The sequence below is a fragment of the Phyllostomus discolor genome, chromosome 3 (assembly GCF_004126475.2).
Source record: "Phyllostomus discolor isolate MPI-MPIP mPhyDis1 chromosome 3, mPhyDis1.pri.v3, whole genome shotgun sequence".
NCBI lineage: Eukaryota > Metazoa > Chordata > Mammalia > Chiroptera > Phyllostomidae > Phyllostomus > Phyllostomus discolor.
Window position 1 is genome coordinate 195,127,386 of NC_040905.2, and position 23,095 is coordinate 195,150,480.

General features: G+C 46.9%; 1 protein-coding gene and 2 long non-coding RNA genes across 12 annotated transcripts in view; 1 reads left to right on the forward strand and 2 right to left on the reverse strand.

Moving 5' to 3' along the window:
- Window positions 1–23,095, forward strand: part of PALM2AKAP2 (PALM2 and AKAP2 fusion) — a 411,865-nt gene that overhangs the window by 339,186 nt on the left and 49,584 nt on the right. The window contains exon 1 of one of the 10 annotated variants that reach the window (XM_036022037.1): window positions 2,943–3,121. The exons of the other annotated variants lie outside the window; for them this stretch is intronic. Within the exon in view, the coding sequence (XP_035877930.1) occupies window positions 3,086–3,121 (36 nt within the window). The 5' untranslated portion in view covers window positions 2,943–3,085. Of the gene's footprint in view, window positions 1–2,942; window positions 3,122–23,095 lie in introns of those variants that run through there. 10 annotated transcript variants of the gene reach the window in all.
- On the reverse strand, window positions 517–15,759 carry LOC118499768. The gene is made up of 3 exons (XR_004902300.1): window positions 14,494–15,759; window positions 7,813–7,817; window positions 517–527 (listed from the first exon to the last, which is right to left on the reverse strand). It is a non-coding gene; the product is annotated as an uncharacterized LOC118499768 (long non-coding RNA).
- LOC118499764 lies at window positions 1,062–2,965 on the reverse strand. Its single transcript, XR_004902297.1, has 2 exons — window positions 2,844–2,965; window positions 1,062–2,082 (listed from the first exon to the last, which is right to left on the reverse strand). It is a non-coding gene; the product is annotated as an uncharacterized LOC118499764 (long non-coding RNA).

A 23,095-nucleotide genomic window follows, 5' to 3' on the forward strand; every position in this document is an offset into this window, starting at 1 on the left:
AAATGTTGGGACCTTTTCCAATTTCTTCACCACCTGCACATCTCTAGGATCCTGAAGATCATTAAAAGCAGGTAGCCATTTCACCCTTCTTCTTTTTTTTAAAAAAAGATTTTATTTACTTATTTTTACAGAGGGAAGGGAGGGAGAAAGAGAGAGAGAGAGAGAAACATCAAGGTGCGGTTGCTGGGGGTCATGGCTTGCAACCCTGGCATGCGCCCTGACTGGGAATTGAACCTGCAACACTTTGGTTTGCAGCCTGCGTTCAATCCACTGAGCTACGCCAGCCAGGTCATCCTTCTTCTTAAAGCCTCTCCCGCATTGCCTTAAGAAGAAAAGCCCAAATCCTTGACATTCAAGGCCTGTAAGATCTGTGATTTCACTCTGCACTCATTCGTTTAGCCTTAATTCTTGCTACTCCAGACCTCACCCTTTATACTCCAGTAAAACCAAGGTACATGTAGTTCTCCGTAAACCGCTCACCACTTCATGTCTGTTTTTGTTCTTGCTGTTCCTCCAGCCTGGAATAGCTATTCCCCAGCTCCATGTTACTCCTAACCCACAACTGCCACAACTACGACTGTCCTAACTGTATCCCCCTTCGAGACAAAGTATAATTAGACCTTCCTCCAGGAAGCCTTCCCTGACCACCCATAGCAAAGTGAGGTGTCTCCTATAGTGCTCTCATAGCATCAGCATAAGCCCCCTTCACAGAGTCTCAGAGCTAATGCATCATCTTAGTACTACTGAAGCATCTGTCTCTTCTGGGAGGGATTGAGCGCCCAAAGGGTAGGGGATCCTGTACGTCTTGATCACTGCCCTATACCCGGTACCTGACACAGCTCGTCCCCACTGGGGCTGCTGCTATTCTTGTGGCTCCTTGGGGTCGTAGCCATTTGTCCAGAGGTGGTTCTTCCTGTTCGTGAGAGGAGCTTCATGTTTCCTCTTGGAGGATTGCAAGGGCACGCCTTCCAAGTCTCCAACTTTGGGAGTCTTGTTTGGAGGTTTCCTCACCTCCTTACCATGTAAACGCAAAGCTGGATACCACAGACAAGCTGTGGTTCCATGGGTCAGAGTTCTGATAAAAGCATTTCACAATTCTTTTGCTAAGATGCATGGATTTCCCTCTTTTTTTTTTCTCATCCCATCAAGGAAGCACCTTGGCCAGGCGAACTGATTCATTCATTCATTCACTGGCTATTTGCCTTTGCCAGTCACAGTTCTGGGTGCTTGGAGACAGCAGGGAATAAGAGAGATGAGGTGTCTGTCCTCAGGGACCTTACATTCTAGAGGAGGGAAATGATGTGACGCAAACACAGGCACAGCTATTCCAGGTGGTCAGTGCAGAGAAGGGCAGAGGGGGGTGTGGGCTGAGGAGCCTGCTTAGGTGAGGCCATCAGGAGTGGGCTCTTGGAGGAGACAGCATTTGAGCTGAGGCCTGAATGGTGAAGTAACATTTTAAAATCAGTCCCTCAGTCACACTAAGCACATTTCAAATAGCAGCCAGCATATGGTTAGTGGCTGCGATATTGGACAGCACAGATACAGAATATTTTCATCATCACAGAAAAGTTTATTCAACAGCTGATACAGAAAACATTCAGGGGCAAGGGAACAGCAAGTGCAGAGGACACGAGGCAGGAACAGATTTGGCGTGGAGGGGACAGTTGTGGCTAGAGCGAAGTGAGCCGTGGAGAGAGGGCATTGGTTAGGCTAATGAGAAAAGAGGGAAGGGAAGTGAGATTACTTGTAAAAGAGCACATGTGTGCATTTCAAAGAAATGCCTCCTTCAGTTTCACTCATTGAAATTGGGGCTGACGTCAAGGCTAGATGTGCCTGATAGAATTTCTAAAAGAAGAAGGAAAATGACCTCTATAGATAACATAAAGCATGTAAAAACCCAACGGAGAGAAGACCTCTCTTGAAGAATACAGCCGGCCTCGGACATCAATGGTGGTTGATTCAATGGCCAGTGGTGACATCACCACGCAGCCCCTCAGCCTTAGAAGGACAGAGCCAGCCATGGCTGGGTAGTTCCGTTGGTTAGACCGTTGTCCCCATATACCAAGGTTACGGGTTCGATCCCTGGTTCAGGGCACATACAAGAATGCATAAATAAGTGGAACAACAAATTGATGTTTCTCTCTCTCTCTCTCTCTCTCTCTTTCAAATCAACAAATAAAAGTTTTAAAAGAAGAAAAAGAGGGAGCCAGCCATCCTAACTGCTACCATGAACATAACTTCCCATGGCCTTTCCCCAGATCTCTTACAAACGGGACATTATTTTCAAAAAAATCCTCCTAAACACGGTTCTCAGTAAAAAAGTAGGATTTTGACTTTTGTATCGTAGGAGGCTAGAGCTCTTGTTCCGTTAACAGGAGCATCAGAGCCTTGACTTCACCTGGTGTCACTTTTCGCGAAAGGCTTGTCCCTTTTTGCACCTGCCTCTCTGCTAAACAGGTTTTCTTCCTCCCTTTGTAAAGGTGCCTTTGTCTGAGCCAATAGAGTTACTTGTCTTTACTGTAAACACAGTGTCCAGTGACTCTCCTTGTTGTGGGGAGCCAGCGGCTTTGCAGGAGGAAAAAAAGTCTTGAAGGTCACTTTCAGGTGTTTGTGTTATAAAATAAGTCATCCTAACTTTAAGAAAAAAAAAAGTGAACTGCCCACTGCTTCCTTAGGGCTTGTTATCCCATTACCTTATTTGAATGTAACTAGCAGCTCGCGTTTGTTGGATCATAACTGATCTGATAAAATGTAATCTGATAATTAGTCGCTGTGTAAAAATAAATACACTCGACTCCTGTTTCATTTGCCCTTGAAGGCTCTAGCGCGGTTCCAAAGTGTACCTTTGAATCGGAGAAGTCGGGCCGGTTCACGTTGCAGGCCGTGTGCTTCCTGGGCGGCAGCGTCCTCCGGGTCCCTGCACCCACGGGATGCCCGCTCGGTCCCACTTCACCTGAAACGCTGTGACCTGGCAGAGGGCTGCGTCCTCGACATCGGGTGTCCGGCCGAGGAAAGGGAAACCTGGGCGCAGCATTAGGAGCGGCTGGTTCTCGAGATCAGGTTGTCACTGAGGGAGCGTGAGGTCATGATTGCCACCTGGATGCTGTTCTCGCTGTTCACGGTAGGTCTCCCCGGAGTTCTGCCGAGTGCCGCCCAGGGAGCGGTCGCCTCGAGTGCCTCCAGTGCGTGGTGTAGGCATGTTTTCCATCGTTCTTTAGGAAAATTACCTTTATGGATGAGAGGCTCTGGGGTTGCTGGGAAAGAAAAGGTACACCCCGGACATTTCAGGCTCTGGAAGTTCTCCGTAGCTAGTGGTGTGTTCTGGCGGCCACCTTTTCTTGAAGAAAGCTGGCAGAATAGCTCTAAAGCTATAAACATGCTTTTTTTTTGTTTCACGTTCCAATTTTGGTGTAAATTGTTTCTCTCTCCCTAATAGTTACTGAAATACTTGAGGACCTTCCATTTGTATAGATAGCCCTTGTATGTTCTCTGGGATTTTTACCTGATCATTGAATGCTATAATTATTTCTAAAGGATTTGGTAATGATTTTAGATGCATTGCTGGTAAATGAGGCATAGAGTTAATAAGCTGTGGAATGCATGAATGGTACACATGTCCTGCTTTAAAATCTGGTCAGATTATTTGTCCCTGACCTTGAGCATGTCGGCAAGGTAGGTAGGCAGGGGGGTAAAGCTGAAGAGTATCTTTCTTAGGTTGGATACTATTAAGTGAGCTCCCTTTCAAGCCCACTTCTGACCCGCCACTACGTGCCCCGCAGGGGACTTGGGGGCAGTTTTTGTGTTTTGTGAGCTCTCTTCACCCAAGTCAAAGAGTGGGAAGAGGTATCAGGCAATTTCGTCTGTAGCACTCAAGCGATAGTGAAGTGTAGAGAAAGGAAGTGTGGAGCTGTACACTTGGGCTTCTTCAAGTTCACAAAGATCAGGTGTTGTCCGTGGTCAATAGAGACTGCTTAAAAATTTTTTCTTAACTCAAAAGAGGTGACTTCATTTCGAGAACCCTTTCACACTTGTGTGTGCTGATTTGTAAATGTGTGTGATGGTTTCTGTTGCTTTTCGAATCTCCTGTGGTTTTGCGTTGTTGGTATGTGTTTGTGTGTGTGTATGATTTTTTTAATCCATGTTTAAGGCTTACTCGATTTTTATGTACACATAGTAAAACTAACCCTTTATGAGTTCGGATAAATGCATTCAGTTCAGGATTTATTGCCACAGCCAAGATACAGAACAGTTAGATTACCCAGAGCATTATATTTTGTTTAGAATTTCTATTGACATGTTTGGTGTGGAGTTTCCTCTGACTTTTGAAGATGGAGCCAAGCCACTGTGTAACACATGACACAGTTGTGCCTGACACTGCCCGTGTGTGAGTGTGAGTGAGGCGTTAGGAGCAAGGCCTGATTTGTTGTTTCTTTGCTCAAAGAGTTATAAATGAAAAAATTGCACCATGTGATTAGTTGTTTCTTCATACTGTAATTAGTGGGTTAAAACGGCATAATGTGAAGTGCGTTTTATAAAAAGCAACTGAAGACATTTGTGATAAATACTGTGATTAGTAAAAGTAATGTACTAAAAATGAAAAAGTTCATTTTTTTGCAGTTTGGGTTTACATTGCTGTGTACATTTAGTTCTGTGTGGTCCTAAGGGAAGTGAAATGCCGCTAACGGCGAGGACTACGTAATTCAAACTGGCTTCAGACCGGGGATTTAATGGCTCAAATCCCTGAAACGTACACAAGCAGAGGCTTCAGGCAGGGGTTCCAATGACATCATCCACGTCCCCCTCTCCCCATTTGATTGCATTTTCCTTTGTGCTGACTCCAGTTTTGGTCGGCGTTTTTTCTCGTAGTGCTGAGATGACCGACAGCAGCTCTGGGCCTTTCTCCCGTTTTCTCAGCCCCTCCCATCTCCAACCAAAGTCTCAGAGTGGAGTCTCATTGGCTCTGATTGGTTGTCCTGCCCCTCGTGGCCACGAGGTGGCCAGGTGGTGGGGAGCAGTGATCTGATTGGCTGGGCTTGGGTCCCATGCCTGCAGGGGCTGAAGGGGTGTGGGCTCCCCTAGACCCCAGCGCGAAAGGAGATACTGGCAAAAGAGATTAAGAGCTATGGAGGGGCAGGCACAGCAGACAGATCAAGACAGTACCTGACCTCCACAGCTGGGACTTTCGGGACATCCAGTGGTGTGCGTGTTTTAATCGTCTTGATTAACATCTGCTCTGAGCTGGCCTCCCAGACAAGCAAGCAAAAGTTTCCAGGACTGATTTTCTTTTTCTTTTTCCTTCGCTTGTGAGATGACAACCATTTACTGAAGGTGATGTGAGCTGTAGTATTTTTGGAGGAGAATAGTTGAGATTGAGAGACTGTGGGATTCTTCCCAGTTAGACTGATGAGGAAAATGGGTCCCCTACCTATCACTGAGTAGGGAACCTGGCATCTGAGGGAAAGAAGTCAGGACAAAAAAAAAATAGACAATAGATGTTAGCAGTACATTGAACATTCAGCACTGATTAGCGCTGCCGGGAAGAGCAGAAGTACTGTCTTGGATAAAAATAGCTACAAGGAACATTGAATGAGAATTCACGAAGGTTAAACACTGGCAAAGCTGGTTGAATCACGTGAAGAGTGATTGCTGCCAGAATGGAGTCTACATTCCCACACGTGGCGCTGGTAGCCCGGCTCCTGCCTGACATCTGGCCCCACCTCCCTCTGCTGCCGTCTTGCACTTCGTCACCGACATCGCTCATCTGTTGGTAGCTTGAAGTCCATGTCAGGCACGTCCCTGCACTCTGTTTTATCACCCGCTGGGGTCCTCTGCCTGCAACCCCGCTCTGGCTCACTCATGCTCATCCTTTAAGACTCAGTGCAGACGGCATGCCCTCTGAGAAGCACTCGCTCACTGTGCCTCTCTGGCTTCAGGATCTCTCTTCTGTGCCTGTCATGATATCTTGTGTGTGTCTGTACCAGTAATTCTCAACTGGTGGTTATTCTGTCCCCCTGGGGGCATTTGGCAATGTTGGGAGACATCTGTGATTATTTTTTTTGACAAGTGGGTGCAACTGAAATCTAGTTGGTTGGAGGCCAGAGATGCTGCTACATACCCTACAATGCACAGGACGGCCCCCAAGAAGAAAGAATATCTGTGTTAAAGCATCTGTAGTGCCAGAATTAAGAACCTGGTTATCATCACATTTGCCACATTGTATGGTGTGTGTGTGTGTTTTGATTTTTACCTTCTCATCGAGGCTGAGGTCTGTGCGTGTGATCTGCGTCTTTGCATCTCAGATACCAACATGTCTGGCACAGAGTAGGTCCTCAGGAAAGAGTAGTTTGAAGGTTGATTGGATAAAGGAGAAGATAGAATGTTTCCTAGTTTAGTTTCCAGTGAACACATAAAACAGACTACTGGCCATTCCCAAGAACAAGGCAACCGGAGGCCCTACTCAACCCGCACTGGGCAGCCCGAAACCCCAAGGGTCCTCTCTGTCCTCCCGTTCCTTTGCATTCTTGGTCTTCTGCAAAAACAGCTTTGGGGTCTACTGGAGCAAACAGTGGAGAAAACGTATAAAGTGTCAGCATGGTACTTTTTAAAAGCTACAGTCTTATTATTAGGCTAATAAGTCCTCTGGTTGTAGATGATTTTAGGGAAGGACAAGATGTACAGGTTGAGTCGATCTTCACAGATTTAGCATCCAAGAAGATCTACTCATGCCACATTCCTGAAGGGTGGGCACCGAGCAGCACAGATTAATTAGGTGCTCAGTAAATATTTGTTGAATATATTTAAACGTTATGCTTTAGTTGAGGGTTGTTTTTTTTTTAAAATCACCTCAAAGACGCCTTCCAAATCTACATTTCTTCTGTAAAGTAGCAGTGCCTTTGAAGACTCATGCACAGCTGCCTCTAACTTTGCGCCAAATAGTCGTGTATCTGGGGCCGTTTTAATGTTTCTGTTCATGACTCAGGCTGTGATGCCAATGTTCAGTCCTGGGAACAAGAGAAATAAATCTATATGGAACTTTCCTAGGGTTAATGCACATGAAGCTGCTGGAGAAGTATGGCTGGATGAATGTTTCCTTCTGCAGATGCGATTTTTTTAGGGAGTTCTTGGAATGATAACTGCAATGTGGTTTGGATTCTGGGGCATCCACCGTGCCTGGTGGGAAGTGCATTATGAACTGATCTAAATGTGGACTTTCCAGCCATTTGACTGCACAAGTGGTCAGTTCTGTAGGCTTCTGTGAAGTCGCTCCTCTGAGCCGGAGCATGTGAGATGCTGGAGGTACTCAAAGATGGCTAAGAAAGGATCTCAGAAGCTGGTAAAAGACACACAACATAAAAATTAGCATTTCAAAAATTTTTAAGTGCAACGTTCAGTCTTATGAAGTACACTCACCATCACCACTATTTCCAGAACTTTTTCCTCATCCCAAACAGGATTATACAATTTTTGTCCTTTTCCATCCTTTACCTTTTTTTTATGTAGCAAAATGTTTTCAAAGTTCATCCATGTTATGGCATGCATCAGAATTTAATTTATTTTCAAGGTTGAATGACATCCCTGTGTGTATACTGCATTTCGCTTGTCCATTCATCCATCAGTGAACATTTGGGGTTTTTCCACCTTTTGGCGATTGTGAATCGTGCTGCCATGAACGTGATGTGCAAGTATCAGTTTGGGCCTTGCTCTCAACCCTTCCGGATGTGCACCCCTGATGCTGTCTGACTCGACGAGGTGAGCTGGGTGGCCTGGCCGCATCCTGCGGCTGCTCTGGCAACGATTTTTGCTAATGTTCACCTTCACTTTTGACCATTTCACTTTTCCCTACCACATAGGTGGGCATCTAGATTGGTGAAATTGTTGGGAAAGAAAAAGGAAATCAACAAGGAACAATTCTGAGAGCAGAAATAATGACTGGAGTATTCTGGCCGCTGGACTTTTTCTTCTCCTGCCAAGCCACTGTGCGAGGCAGCGACTCCTGCCTTCCCTGGGACTTTTGCCTGGGAGCACAGGGCTGCCAGGAAACCTCCGAAACTCCTCCTGGAAACTTCTCTGCAAACCATGTAAATGGAGGACGCTGTTTAAGTGGGTCATCCTGAATACAGCAGGATCGAAACCCGTTTTGTTACTTAATGCTGCAGACCAGGGGGGCACTGGCAGTCTTACTTTTCACAAGCTTGCTAGCTGTGAGTTCCTGGGGGACAGCCTGGAGGGGAGGCCTGCTTTTAACTTGCGGCTGCTGTGTTTGGGTTGGTGACGTGCCTTAGAAGCACAGGAGCCAGCCCTCCCTTCAGCCACTCCGGGCTTCCAGCTGAGTTTCCTTTTAACCCTGGGATTTCCTGTGGACCCTGAGCTATGAAAGCACATCACATATGGCCTGCTGTCAGGCAGGAGAATAGCCTTTTTGTTCTTGGGGAGCAAAGCAAGTCAGAGGGGGGGGATCATTTTTTTAGCATGAAAATACATTAACTGTAATTCTCCCCTTCCATGACCCTATCCCCATTTTGTGCTGTATAACGGCACCAGGACTTCTGCCTTTTTTGTAGGCAACATTTGGCCATGGCAATGGAAAAGTGATGGCTGTTAAGAGACTGAGCTGGAAGGAGAGCTGAGCTAATGAAATAGGACCACCTTGGGCAGGCCACTCCTTCTTCTCCGCTGGGGCTAGGCATGGTGTTGAAATACCATGTCCCTGTGTCTCCCCCTCCCTCCTGCCCGTTCAAATGCACACCGGTTCACACAAGCCCCAAACCTGGGAGCCCGTGGTGTCTGAAAGCACGTGCTCCTGTCGGATTTCCCACTGAAGTGGATAGGCTGGGCAGATTCATGCTACTCCTTTTGTTGTACAGAGGGTGACGTTTTTCTTCTTTGTTTATCTGGACTCATGTATTCCTACTGCTCCAGGGACTAAAACTGCAGCATTAATGCCAGTTTCAGGTCCAAGGCCCTCTGGCACCAGCTGGCGATGGCTAATAGGATTTGGATCTGGTTAATAACTCACCACAGGCACCTGGCTCTTCCTTCTCGCTCACCTCAATGGGATGTCTAGGCGGCCCACGTGTGATGCGTGGCAGGCAGTGCTCTTTGCCCACCAGCCAGTCAGCTATTGAGATCCTGCTAAGTGACAGGTGTCGAGACCTGTCAGTCACATGCAGCCCTGCATGAAGGGGTGTACAGTCTAGTGAGCTCACTGCTACTTCCTGGAAAAGACACATTTTGGAGTCTAGGACAGCAAGTTTGACATGGACATGAAGAGGAAGGTTGTTGATTTTTTATTCAGAGCATGAATGATGTAATAAATAAGGAGCTTAATTTATTAAGAATTCTTTTAATAGCCCTGGCTGGTATGGCTCAGTGGATTGAGTGCTGGCCTGCAAGCCAAAAGGTCGCTGGTTCAATTCCCAGTCAGGGCACATGTCTGGATTGCCAGCCAGCTCCCTAGTTTGGGGCTAGTGAGAGGCAACCAATCAATATAGCATGCATGATACATGTTTCTCTCCCTCCCTGTCTTTCTCCCTTCCTTCCCCTCTCTCTAAAAATAAATAAATACAATCTTTAAAAGAATCATTTTAATGGAGTCACAGAATTTTCAGACTGGTTAAGTATGCTGGTTATGTGGCTGAATGACCTGGGTCTGCATCTCAGTTGACTTTTCTGTAAGAAGGAGATGAGAATAGTACTGATTTCACAGCCTTATGGGGGCATCACATGAAGTATCTCACTAAAGGCATTCAGAGTACAGCGTGGCACTGAAAGCCATGTCGCCTTTAAACTTCGGATTCATTCACTCATCAAAAACTGAGCAGGGGTGATGGTTGCGCACGTCTGTGAATATACCGAAACCACTGACTCGTACACTTAGTGATCCTTATGGTTTGTGAGTTGCATCTCAATGATGCTGTCATAAAGGAAAATTAGCTGAGTACCTATTATGTGCCTGGCACTGCCTTTTTACACTCAGCAGGTAAGTGACTTGCTCCAGGTAAGTTGAGTAGCAGAGATACACCTGGAGTTCAAAACTCTTGGCACACAAGCCAAGCTATTTGCAAACTGGCAGGGATAAAATGAAGATTGCAATTCAGATTGGAGGCGGAAGTCACTTTCTGTTCTGGCGGAGAGCCAGACCTTAATAAAAAATAATGCTATTGACCTAAGACCTTAGCATTCTGCCTTCACCAGCTATTTCCAGTAGTTGCCCTCACTTTTCATGTTCTCCAAGACTTCAGGCACATTATAAATACACCAGGAAAAATATGGTATCCTCTCTCCAGCTTTGGATATAGAATGGCTGTCTCTTGGTTAAGCTATTGCTTTCATTCCCCCAATTTCTAGCAGTTAAGAATTTACTGTTGAAGAAAAAAAAAACAAGTATGGCTTCTAAGAAAAGGAAAAAAAAAAGAATGATAGCTTTTCACTGCAAGACAGGGACAGTGTTTCAAAATCACCTCCCAGCACTGCCACTACCAAAACTAATAGCAAATGTTGTTCCCATGGTGCAGAAAAATCCTACTCATTGTTGAGATTTTCTAAGTGTAAAGATCGAGAATGTAGCACAAGAGAGGAGTGCTTTAAAAATGAAGTGGTGGCATTTTTTCCCTGTCAACTCCACTCCATTTGTATAGTAATCGAAACCATTTCGGATCCGGAGTCGCCCCGTAGCCATCCGCTCCCATTGCCTCCTGCTTCTTCTGCCCCATGCTTTGTCCCGGGATTTCTTCCTTCTCCTGACATCTGGTACTGAGGACAAGGGAAAACCACTTCCCCCGAACTAGTGAAATTACTATCAGGGAAAAAAAAAAGGCTCAAGTTTCCAGGCAGCTCTGAATAAGATGTTTTCCTGAGCAACATGTTCAGGAAGGAAACCTAAGAAGATACAAGCTTTCAGCCTGCACATTTCCCCGAGATGAACTTGAACTGCTTCTTCCTTCAGTGGCCCAGACAGCACGGGCTTTCCCTGGCAGATGGCAGCTTTACCTCAATGGACCTTGAATGAATAGGTTTGCCCCCCGGCGGGTAGGATTGTAGCAAAGTCTATTATGAAATGTCATTTACTTTGCATGAATCAGTTCAGGAGGCTGGAGAACATAAAATCGGGAAAGTGAAAAATGGTGAAATAAGACAGTAATGGACAGCTACCCATCAAAATCAGGTTTGCCCTGAAACTGCTCTGACTTGGCAGGTAGTAATCACAGTAATTGTGCGCTTTTGTGATGGCGCAGGGCTTTAAGGGAATTCCATTCCTTGGGAGTAGGAACAAAACCAGTTGTAAACACCTTTTACGTCCCCTTCTGTTTTCTGGGACTGCAGCATCTGGGGCGTGTAATTCAGCTGACAGCTCTGAGCAGGAGGAAATGAATGGAGGGAGAGGGGATGTTGTGAGAAGAGACTCATTCAATCCACACACACAGCATGCGTTTTTATTTTTTGACTTAAGGTACTAAGAACTGGGTAGTAAATTCCCTTCATCACACAACCTCAGGCCTTTTGTACATCTGACTTACCAAGGGCTAGACGTTTGACCTGGACCCAAGCTGAGGTTTGAAAGGGCAGGGTGGGTGGCACTGGGCCCAGAGAGACTCAGAGGTGGCATTGCTGCTGTTCCGGAGAGGCGAGGCAGTGGGGAAGAAGGCTGTGAGCAGCCCCCTGCCCACCCACAAGGAAGCTGACAACTGTCTACTTATCTCAGTGTTTGCCCATAGACCTCGTCTTCTCTCCGTCACACTGAGGCAGATAATCCTAAGACTCTGCAGAATTACTTAATATGAAATGGGCTCAGGTTTTGGTTCAGATGATGGGGTGATTTCCCCAAAGACCTCTGCTTACATGGGCGGGGGGGAAGGGGGCTGAGAAAGGGCATTGGACATGGATAGCTTAATTCTCACTTCTCTACTTCATATCTGTGTCCCAGCTACAAAGCTCTTTGTACCAAAGAAAGGCAGGAAACCATGCCACCTGGCCTCTGATTTGTAGATCCTCAGACTTGCTCCCTGGCCTTTAGAAGGCCCACAAAGGCACTCTTGCACAAGAGAAGGGTTGTTGTTAGGATTTTGGCAAGCAGCCTTTCTGAATAACTACAAGAAATCTTTCTGAATAACTGCAAGAAACTTCGTGATGCTTTTACACTGAACCCGTGACTGGAACACGTGAGGCTAGCCCAAGCCCACCTCACCCTAGAGAAGGACTGGGTTCCCACCTCAAGCTTGAAGACACTGGTCTGAGGTATACCAGCAGGCCGAAAGCGTCTGCTGAGTGAGTCAAGGGTGGCTGCTGGGAGCTGGGTGCCTGGAGAACGCTCCCAGAAGCCAGAATATGATGCTTTCTGATGTCAACTTTATGTTCCACGAGACCTTTCTGAGAAACTTATATTAGAAGTCATGTGAATGGAGAGGATGGAGACCGTTCCACAGACGTTAAAGCTTTGACAGCTAAGAAGTCTCCACCACGCAGTGGAGCTCTGCAACGTGACTGCGTGGCTTCCTAGTGGATGTTGTCCCCTCTTCAGCTTATCTACCAAAACTAGAGAATCAAACCTTGTTTTAAAAAAGAAAAAGTCCCAAGGCACACTAAGTGCCACAGTGCCAAGGCTGTATGTCCAGAAACTGGGTCCCCCACGCTTCCCACTGTATCCAGAACATTTACCGGGAGCTGATCGTCTCCCATTGTCACTTTCCGGATCTGCCTAAAAGACAAATAGAGGGCAGGAAACTGTGTCGGTGCCTCTCAGGGGATGGGCCGGGGCAAGGCGGGCACGCGCAGCTGCACCCTCTCACAGGACCTGCTGCTGCCTTTCTGTACTTGAGATCCCGGGGCAGCTGGTGCTGCCTTTGCCACTGGCCCCCCCAGAGAGAGAGAAGGCGGCTGAAGTCGGTGAGCCTGTCTGAAATCAGCAGCAGCTGCTCTCATGCTTTTAAAACGAGCATGAAGTGGTTTCGGGCAGTGGTTGATCTGGGAAAGTTTTCCTTTCATGGCTCCTGTTCCTTTTGGATGTAACGCACCACCGCTCACGAGGCAGCCTGGGGGATCGCTGGCCCACAGGGAGCTGTGGCTGCCTTTCCGGGTTACCCCTCCTGCCGGGCACCCTCCATGCACGTTACATACGTGATGTCCTTTGACCCAGCAACGCTCCAAGGGCGGTACTGTCATCTCATTTTCAGACGAGGAGCCTGAGACTTAGAGAGGTCCAGCAGCCTGTTCTACCACGAGCAGGTGGTAGAACCGGGATCCCAAACCAGTATTGTTCAGGGCTGAATCCCACACTGCCTGCCTCTGTGGTACAGTTAACTGTACCCTTCAAGCCTCAAGTGCTCATCCAAGGCCATCTGAAAGCAGGACTGTCCTCAGTAGCAGGAGAGCGGCCAACAGAATCAGGCTGTACCCCACTTCTGTACCCCAGACCATGTACTCTGGACTGTCAGAACGATGCGAGCGTTTGAAAATAACACTGGAATTGGTGGTCCTGTATTACATATTACGGTATGAACTTCATCAAGCAGAGAGTAAATTTTCTGTCCAGTGTTTGTGGCACCATATACGTTCCGTTTGTGTTATCTCCAGGGCTGGATTTAGAAAGATCAAGTTAAGAAAAAAGAAATCAGACACTCAAAGTAAATAAATTATTTCAGGCCTGGCTTCAAGTTCACTATTTTTACGGGGCCACAGAATTAGAATCCCGAAGTCCTTGGGCCACTGCCCGTGGGAGGGAGGCCCGGGGCGGCCTGGATACTGCCCGATCATTCCCTGACCAGGCTCCCGGCCTTGTTGGGGCTTAGCCAGGCCAGCAGACCACTATTAGGACAGAAGGCAAATGGTATGTCCTTCCCCACCCCCACCCTTCAATCCTTTCAGTGGCACTTTAAATTAAGTCCCAAATCCTGCATCATCTGGCCACGACCACCTCTCCAGGAGTCTTTTCCACCACATAGGGGAGGAAAAACGTCTTTTTCTTCTACCCATCTTAGGTTCATTGGTTGGAGCCTTGAAAGTTAGACTGATAAAAGACAAATTAATGAGGAAAAAAATGAAGTTTATTAATGTATGCATCAGATAAGTTACTCATCATAAGTATGATGAGTAGCCCTGGCTGGTGTGGCTCAGTGGACTGAGCACTGGCCTATGAACCAAAGGGTCACTGGTTTGATTCCCAGTCAGGGCACATGCCTTGGGTTGTAGGCCAGGTCCCCAGTAGGGGGCGAGTGGGAGGCAACCATACATTGATGTTTCTCTCCCTTTCTTCCTCCCTCCCTTCTCCTCTGTCTAAAAATAAATAAAATCTTAAAAAAAAGTATGATGAGTAACTCAAAGGGAGTGGTTAGAACTTGAGCTTTGACAGCATCTTAGCAAAGCATGATAATTTTATAGGGAGGTAACATGACCAAGGGAAAAAGGAATTTGAGTTTCTAGGAGCAGCACATTGTGGCAAGGCCAATTTATGGGGAAACTAATGGTGGAGAAGGGCTGGCTTTAGTAAACGTTTCTTACGTGCCCTTCATGGCTTTAGTGGGCTAACTCGCCAGCTTTCACAAGGCCGTTCAATTGTCACATCCTCGGAGAAGCCTCCTCTGACCTCCCTGACTAGCTCAAAATCCCCTATTAGAGGCTGTCAAAACACGCAGGTCCCTTACATGCAAAGTACTTAATCATAGACACAACTGTGCATTTCTTTGTGATTGAAAAGGCCTGGTTTCCCTCTTGCAATAAGTTTCCAGAGGGCAGCTCCGTGCCTGGTTCTCCCCACTGTGCCCAGCACAGTGCACAAAGCACAGTAGGCACCCATTTATGAATGGATGAATGAATGAATGAAGTACAGCCCAGCACGGTATTCAGGTCTGTTCACAGCGACTGAATAGTCTGCTCGAATTGCAACAGGGGGACACTGAAGTGAACAGCTCACCTTTCGTAGCAGTGGTGTTAAATTGGAAAGGAGAGCTTCTCACCCCTGCCTTCAAGTTTCCATCCTTTTGGGCCATTCTTAGTGTAAACAGCCTAGGGAGAGCTCTTTCAGGGGAGTGGGAAAGAATTCTGAAGAAGCTGCTCTTGAGAAAGCCTGGATCTTCATCTTATGCAAATCCTGCTTGGGAATTAGAACCTGGAGTACGACTTCTGCTTAGATCTTCTTTGCATTGTTTCCTCTGGTTGACTTTTCTACTTTTCTTGCATTTTTGTCTTGAGGGACAATGTCCTCATATGAATCCATGCTGCATACCTGAGTTGCCTGAAAAGATGTATTTGAGATTTGATCTGCTATCAGTAGGGGCACCGAAACCAAGACTTCTGGGGTATCTAACCAGGCTCCTTTGCATAGAGAGAAATTAGTTGCCTTACTGGCTAAATATCCATTTTAAATTTTTATTATTATTTTTTGCTCAGATTTCTCTTTTGGCCACATGAACTTGGGGCCGTCTCCTCTCCCCTTCCTACTTTCTGGCCTATGTTATGACTCCTGAAACATCCAAAGGCATGCCAGTCACATCACCTTGTCGGACTATTCAAGGGTCCCCTCCCGGGAACAGGAATCCTATTGAATTTCCGCCAAGAGGCTCTCCTATTGCTGTTGTTTGTAACTTGGATACACATTTCTGCTCTTCTTCCCTCCTTGTCTGTAATCTAAATATAAATGCAGGCTACGAAACTTACAGTTCTTTGGTGGGGGGGGGGCAAGGGGCAAGTTGTCATATTATCTTGAGTCAAGTGCAGTTGTCAAACTGAATTCTGTCCCGATTTTTGTTTGGGTTGCAGATGTTTAGCCCCAAACCAATCAAGGCTGAAGATGAAACAGGTCCAGATTTGGTAATGTTTGAGATTCCTCCCAGGGCACAGATCGACCCTTACCTCGAAGCTACGCCTAAGTGCGTTCTTCAGTCTCGAATCTCTGCGTTCCTAGTAAACACTTCAGGGTAAAAAAAAAAACAGTTAACGATTAAGCTGCGTGTGTTCCAGTGACTTGAAAAATAAGCATCAACACCTCTGAGGCCTCATCTTATCAAGCTCTGAAGGGTGGCTTTAGAGCCGGTAGAAACCCTTGGTTTATCAGCTCCAATAGCCTGGAAACACCTCAGACCCGACTCTGCGGGAGGAGCAGAGCAGGCCAGGCTTAGGAATCCCGAGAAGGCAGAGTGAAGGTAGACAGCGCTGCCAAAGCTCCCAGATGGGGAACGGAACCCGTTTCCAAACCTGATTCCTCTGCTCAGCTGTAATGTGCTTAGAACCTGGTCTCAGCTGAGGTTTTGGAGCTGGTTAGGAGGTTTTGAACCTGGAATTGGGCTCCCTTTGTGCGTTTATCTCTGGAACACAAAGATGATATAGGCCCACGCTTTCCGGGAAGGCTGCTGCTGCCATCACAGAAGAAGGGATTCTGTCTCCCTGGTGCTTCCGAAGTGCCAGGCTGTGTGTTGTGTGTGCCCTGGGATCCGGCCCCCAAACCGAGATGGATTCACTTGCTCAGGGTAGTGATATTGACTCTTAGGTTCTTCTGCTCTGTGTTGTCCCGTGTCGCAGCCTCAGTTTACGGGAGGCAGTCCCTTCTAGACTGTAAATTCAAGCTGGGCTCAGTACACCTTTCTTAATGGTTACTTCAACGAGGAATTTTAGCAAGGTTAATAAATCAGAAGCTTAAATAAGTACGGGTCCTGGTCTTCCTTTGAGATTGGCTCGCAGTAAAGCCTTTGGGTGCATTGTACAGGAAAAGGGCACAGAGAATACATTTGTGTGGTAAACGCTTGCTTTGCAGCCCCTGTGCAACTGCAGTAGCCTGTGCTAGTGGTTCCATGACAGCATCTAAATGTGTATATTATCGCGACTCAAAATTTGGTTGCTTTGTAGTTCCTACTTGGGAATGGAATTGAAGAAACTAAATTTACTTCAGCCCTGGTTGCTGTGGTTCAGTGGATTGAGTCCTAGCCTGTGAGCTGAAAGGTGGCTGGTTCGATTCCCAGTCAGGGCACATGCCTCGGTTTCAGGCCAGGTCCCCAGTTAGGGGTGTATGAGAGCAATCACACATTGATGTTTTTCTCCCTCTCTTTCTCCATCCCTTCCCCTTTCTCTAAAAATAAATAAAATCTTAAAAAAAAGCTTTTAAATTAACTTCAGTGCCCATGATAGAAGCGCCTTGTTTTTCCACACTGTGGGGGAGGTTGTGGTGGTTGTTTGAAAGGACTCTGGTTACTTATCCACATGTGCACCCATCATTAAAGAGATAATTAGCAGTCTTTAATAGTGTCTAGTTGGTGGCTACAAATCACACTGTTTAAAACACCTGTTATTTGCCCATATTCATCATACTCTCGTTCATTGGCAATGAGCAGTGGAGTTAATGGAGGCCTCAGTGCTGCTGTGTTTCACTGCTCATTACTGTGGGGTGGTTGGTCTCACTTTTATTTTTTTGCATGTAGGAGGACGAGACACTTGTCAGCAGGCAAATCCAAGAGGACCTAACTTTATTGCAAGTACCCTTGTAGACTTGCCAGCTCCCTCAGCTAGTGAGCCAGTTTTGCACACGAGCCTGGGTGGGTTTCATTCCAAACCTTTTTGTGTAATGCTGTAAGAACCTCTGCTTGATAAGGCGAAGCAATCTGGGTTGACAACAGCCTTAATTATGTTAGAAATGATCAGGTGACTACATCTGCATGTTTTGGGCATTGATAAGAGCTCCTTAGCAAACAAGGTTTCTTTTCTTTTTCTTTTTTTAAGACGAAAGCCTTGAGTCCATCAGGTTAATTTTTTTTTCTGAGGTGGATCCCCAGATGGAATGACACAGGTCTCACTCAGCAGGGCCACAGCTCCCACCTCAGACCATGAGCCTTTGTGACTGAAGTCTGAGAGAGTTGACCAGACGTCCTGAGAGCTGGGTCCAGAGGTGGCTTGGCAGGAATGAGACCCTGGTCCCAGAGGAGCAGCTCTAGGAGTGTGACTCGAGGCACTGGCCTAAGCCGGAGAGATCACTCTCCTCAGCACCTCCAGACTGCCCTGGGCGTTGCTGCTGGGGGCTCGTGAAAGCCTGCACTGTTCTCTTTTAGGTGGGGAGAGGAGAAGGCTCCCTTGGTGGGTGTGCTCAGAAGGAGGGAGAGAGTGCACTGGAAAGAGAGAGGTACATAATAAGTGCTCCGTTGATCTCCATGGTCCCAGGTGCGCTGGGGACTGCTGCACTGGTCCCTGGTGCAGCTCGAGAGGAGGGCTGGGGATGGGGGGAGCGCAACAGCCAGGAATGGGTTTGAAAGGCTTGGAGGGCGGAGGCTGGTGTTGCTTTGTGTGTGGGGCCCAAGCTTGTGTCCGCAAAGACATCCATCAACAGCCCAGAGATTGCACTGCCTTTCAGCTCTCAAACAAAATGGCTTGTTTATTAAACTGAAAGCTGCTATCTCCATTAGGAAATATTCACTTCCAGCAGTTAGCCGGGGAGGAAAAGAGCCTCCTTCCTCCCAGTCTGCTTTGCTCTGTTCCCAAACAATGCTTTGATGTGCTGGGTGCTCCTAATGGAAGATAAGAAGTCATCAGTTAACCCCACTGCCTGGGTTAAGCTGCAAATGGACTTTCCAAGGGCGGGGATTATCTCTGAGTTGTTAACCATTGATTGACATTATTTATCTGGGATATATTCTTATGCAAAGGCGGAATCTCCACCTAGGCAGAGGCTGACCAAAGTGCAGAAATATTCTAGTTATTTGGTTTGTTGTAGAAGTCACTCTACTAATTGGATCTTGGATCACCTGAGGCTTTGGTAGGCAAGACTTTAGTTTCCTTTCCAAACTAGTTCCCATTTTCATTCCTTTAAGAATTGGTCCTAATACTGTTAAAGTCCCGGTTTGGTTGTTTTTTTTTTTTAAGAAAAAGTAAGCAGAACAATTTTTGATAGTGTTAGCAAAACTGAAGTGTGGTGCATGTGTGGTGAATCAGTAATTGTGTGCTTCAGATTTGCAAGTGAAAATAAGTTTTTCTTATTTCTTTTACTTTCACATACTTTCAAATAATGACAAATGCCAGTGTTAATTTACATACAATTTCAGGAAAACATTAATTTAATAAAGCAAGCTATTCCCTATTGTTTTTCAGTATACCTTTAGTTTTCTAGTATGCTTATTTGAGACCAAAAATGGATACAAAAATTAATTGCCAAAAGTCTAGAAAGTGAATTAGGATAGGTATTCCAGTACTCTAATACAATCAATAATTAGTTTATTTTCTTCGAGTCTGTTTCCCCCTAGTGTTTGCCACAAGATGTAATCCTCCTGTCTAGGTTCTCTTACATACTTCATGGGCCTCACAGATGTTTCAAAAATGCTGCCTCATGTTGCTTCATGGGCACCGAGTTTCCGTTTTGGTGATGAAAAATTTTAGAAGGAGATAGTGGTGATGGTTGCACAACTTTGTGAGTGTGATGAATGCCTGCTAACTTATACAGTTAAAATGGTAAAAACAACAACTTTTATGTTATATATATTTTACCTCAATTTTTTAAAAAATATATGGAAACTATGCCCCCCCTTTTTTTTTTGTTAGTTTGTTTGAGAGATAAAACACTGACAGATCTCAAAGTCTGTAATGCCAGGAGAAAATTTTAGTGTGGAGTTTATTCTTCATGAGATTTGAAAAAAAAAGAAAGAAACTTCTCAATGGTATTTAGAGTTTGGATGAAGTCGGGAGGGAAATGTCAGCAGTGGGGTGGCCTGTTGTTAAAACCGAAGAACCTTTTCAGCCGAGGTCATTAAAGCCCTGCGGGGAACACGGCAGCCTCCTGGGGGGAGGGGGCAGGGCCCTGATGATAGGGCTCGACTGACAATGACAGATGAGTAACTTCCCCAGTGGTCCTCCAGTTTGCAAAATTGCAAATGCAAACCCCGCCCTCAGGGAGCCCCAACAATTACTGGGTAAATCCTCTTGGAGGAGGTGGTAGGGCAGTTCATTCCGCCCCAGGGTGTTTCTCACACCATGAGATTTTGGGGTTGGGTGGGGGTGAGAAACAGGTTTGGCCTGGGCCTTGTGGGAAAGCCCAGTGAGAGAGGGAAGGACAGGAAATGTCTGCTAAATAAGCTTTAGGAGGAAGGGGAAGGAAGACCCAGAGCAAGACACAGTGGCACCCCTGATCTAGAGCACCCTTTGGGGTGGCCGGGGTGCAGATCACAGACTGGGGGCTTCTTCCTGGACCACGCATCTGACTTCCTTTACCCCGGGACCTCTGTTCCCAGAAGTGGCTGTAAATGCTGCATCTATGCTCCTGAATTCTTAAATGCTGCAGCCGACGTGGTCCAGGCTGAGACAACCTGTATATCTGAATCTAACTGGACTCTGAGTTTTAAACATCTCATATCCTCTTGGGCTATTGTTTTGTGTTTATATCCCAGCTCGGACATTAATTGGCCTGACCCATTATTTGTTAAACGTGAATCAGAGAGTGAAATCGAGAAGTGATTTTAAAGAATGCTTTTCATAAAGAAGTTTAACCACTTATACACTTGAGCCTCGCACAGTGCCATGGAGGGAGGATGACTTAGGAGGGGGCTAGAATCCCTCATTACGGACAGCCCAGCCTTCGCAGGTCAAGTCTGGTCTTCTTTCCCTTCTCCATCCCCCAGTGGCCAGATATCTCGATAAGCCGAGACACAGGACCTCCAACCATCTGCACCAATTCTGAGGTTCAGCAGGATGTTAGCAATGCAGGGACCATGGCTCGGGGTTACGTTTCTTCATTTTGCTCAAGAAACTCAGGTGCAGGGAATAGGAGATTTAAACATTTTTAGAATACAACGCAACATCTTGGGTCTGGTCAATCTTCTAACATCTCACAGCTTGAGATGTTTGCTGGTTGTGTTCCTGCTGCACGGGAAGCCTCCCATCCCCACACCCAGCCTCTGTTATTTCCTGTTGTGGGATCTCCACCTTCTGCCCTGCTCGCCTGGGGAGGGGTCCCTGTCCAGAATGGACCGACTGGGTCCCTGCTATTGTGCTCAAAACTGTGCACATGCTAAATAGACATTCTTGGGAGTGTCTAGACATTATCTAGAGAATTCCAACCACCCAGCTGAAGAGAAAGTCACTCACCTGGAGCATTTGGAGAACTCCAAGCATCTGAAGTAGGGGCAGATGGCAGACACGGCTTTTTAAGATACAGCTAAGAGCTCAAATGAATTCTTAGGTTCAGTGAGCCGTGGCGTACCGTGTGTTCTGGGAAAGCAGGAAGAAAGGGATGTCAAGGTTTGCTTCTTTAGGGCGGAGCTCGGAGAGCTGGCAGCCAGGGTTTAGATCTCAACTCTCACTTACTTGCTTCGTCCTTGGGCAGATTACTTAAGCTCTGATCTCCAGTGTCTTCGTCCGCAAAATAGAGGTTATACCTTACTTCAAGGTGTTGCCGTGTGGATGTAGCGAGATAATGCATGGAGAGGGCACAGTGAAATGACTGCACACTGCAATGAGTAGTTGTCATCCACATCATTCCTATTTCCTGTAGAGAAAACTGGCACCTGGAGAGAGTTCTAGGATCCTGTTAGAGTATGTGGTCCAGTAGATAAAGAATCCTGGAGCTAATCTTCCTTGTTTGATAAGAGGCAGGATGGTGTGAAAGACCCTGAGACAGGCGCTTCCGTTTAACCCCAGGCTCACTGCTCCCTGCCGGAGGCCTTGAGGCAGGTCACCACTTAAACCTGTGAGTCTGTTTCCTGACCTGTGCGATCAAGACCACTGGCCCCATAGGCTGACTTTGAGACATAAATGTGATTGTGCATTCAAATCACTTAGTGCAATGCCTGGCATATCCCCAAGGCTCAGTATATGTTATGATCACCTACTTATGATCACCTACTCATCGGCCTCAGCAAGTCTTTGGGGCCTTGGGGCCCCTGTGTCCCTTCTCCAGTTTGACAAGGTGCGTACCCGTTGCCAACTCTGGGGCTTCGCAGCTTCATCTTCACAAAGCAGCTTCTGTGGACAACACCATCCATGCCTGCAGCCCTTGCTGGCTGTGTGCCCTCACTGCACAGGTAGTTCTTCACTCTGCCCGTTTTGTCCACAGGTCCTAAAACATGCAAATAGCGTGAGGCCACCTGCCTCTGGTGTGTATTGTAAAGTTCCTTTACTGGCCTGTGGGCAGAGGAGAAGGCAGGAGTGACTACCTAGCCTAAGGGTCTCGTCTGCTCCTGCCCTGTGAGACCCCCTGCTTTCACAGGCTGCCTCTCAGGTAATCTGCGTAACCAGTAGAAGGAACGTGTGTTTTTTAATTGCTGCTGTGCCCAGTTACCACAGACTTTGTGGCTTAAAATGAGACGTTTGTTTTCTCCTAGGGCGGGGGGCCAGAAAGTCTGAAATCAGGGAGGCAGGGTTGGTTCCTTCCGGCGGCTCTGGCAGAGCATCTGCCCCATGCCTCTCCCGTAGCCCCTGGTGGCTGCCAGCCACCCTTGGCACTCCCTCCCCTGTGGGGGAATCGCAAGAACTTCTGCCTCCGTCTTCTCACGACTTCTCCTCTGTGTACATCTCGGTGTGTCCTTTCCTCTTATAAGGACACCAGTCATTGGGTTTAGGGCCCATTTGAATCCAATGACCTCATCTTAACTAATTACATCTGCAAAGAAACCCTGTTTCCAAAAGCGGTCACGTTCTGAGGTTCCCAGCAGACGAATTTTGGTGACCTGCTACAGACATTATACCCATTCGACAGATGATGAACTCAAGTTTCAGAGGGGAGACAATCCCTTGCGTCAGCATCACGCAGTCAGCGTGTGATTCCAGTGGGGTCCAACCCAGACCTTCTTTTCTCCAGACTCACGTACCTCCCGCTGGATAGACTGACGTACTTCCCGCCAGATTGCCGTACCACACACGAATCAATGGGCAATCAAACGGGGGTCTAAAAACCGTGGCAGCAAAGAGGTTAGCTGCAGTTGGCCCCTAGATCAAAGGGGGCTTCTGGAGGGTAAACAGGATGGTAAACAGGATGAAGCAGAGACATACATATAAGCAAATGGCAACCCCCCTCTCTTGTTGCTGGTTCTCAGGCTTTATCCTGTTGGCATCATCGGTGTAACTGGTTGGTTCTCAACCTCAGTGCTCTCTGCTCCTGAGGTTCCGTGGTTGGGCAGAGATTCCTCGTAAATGAGAC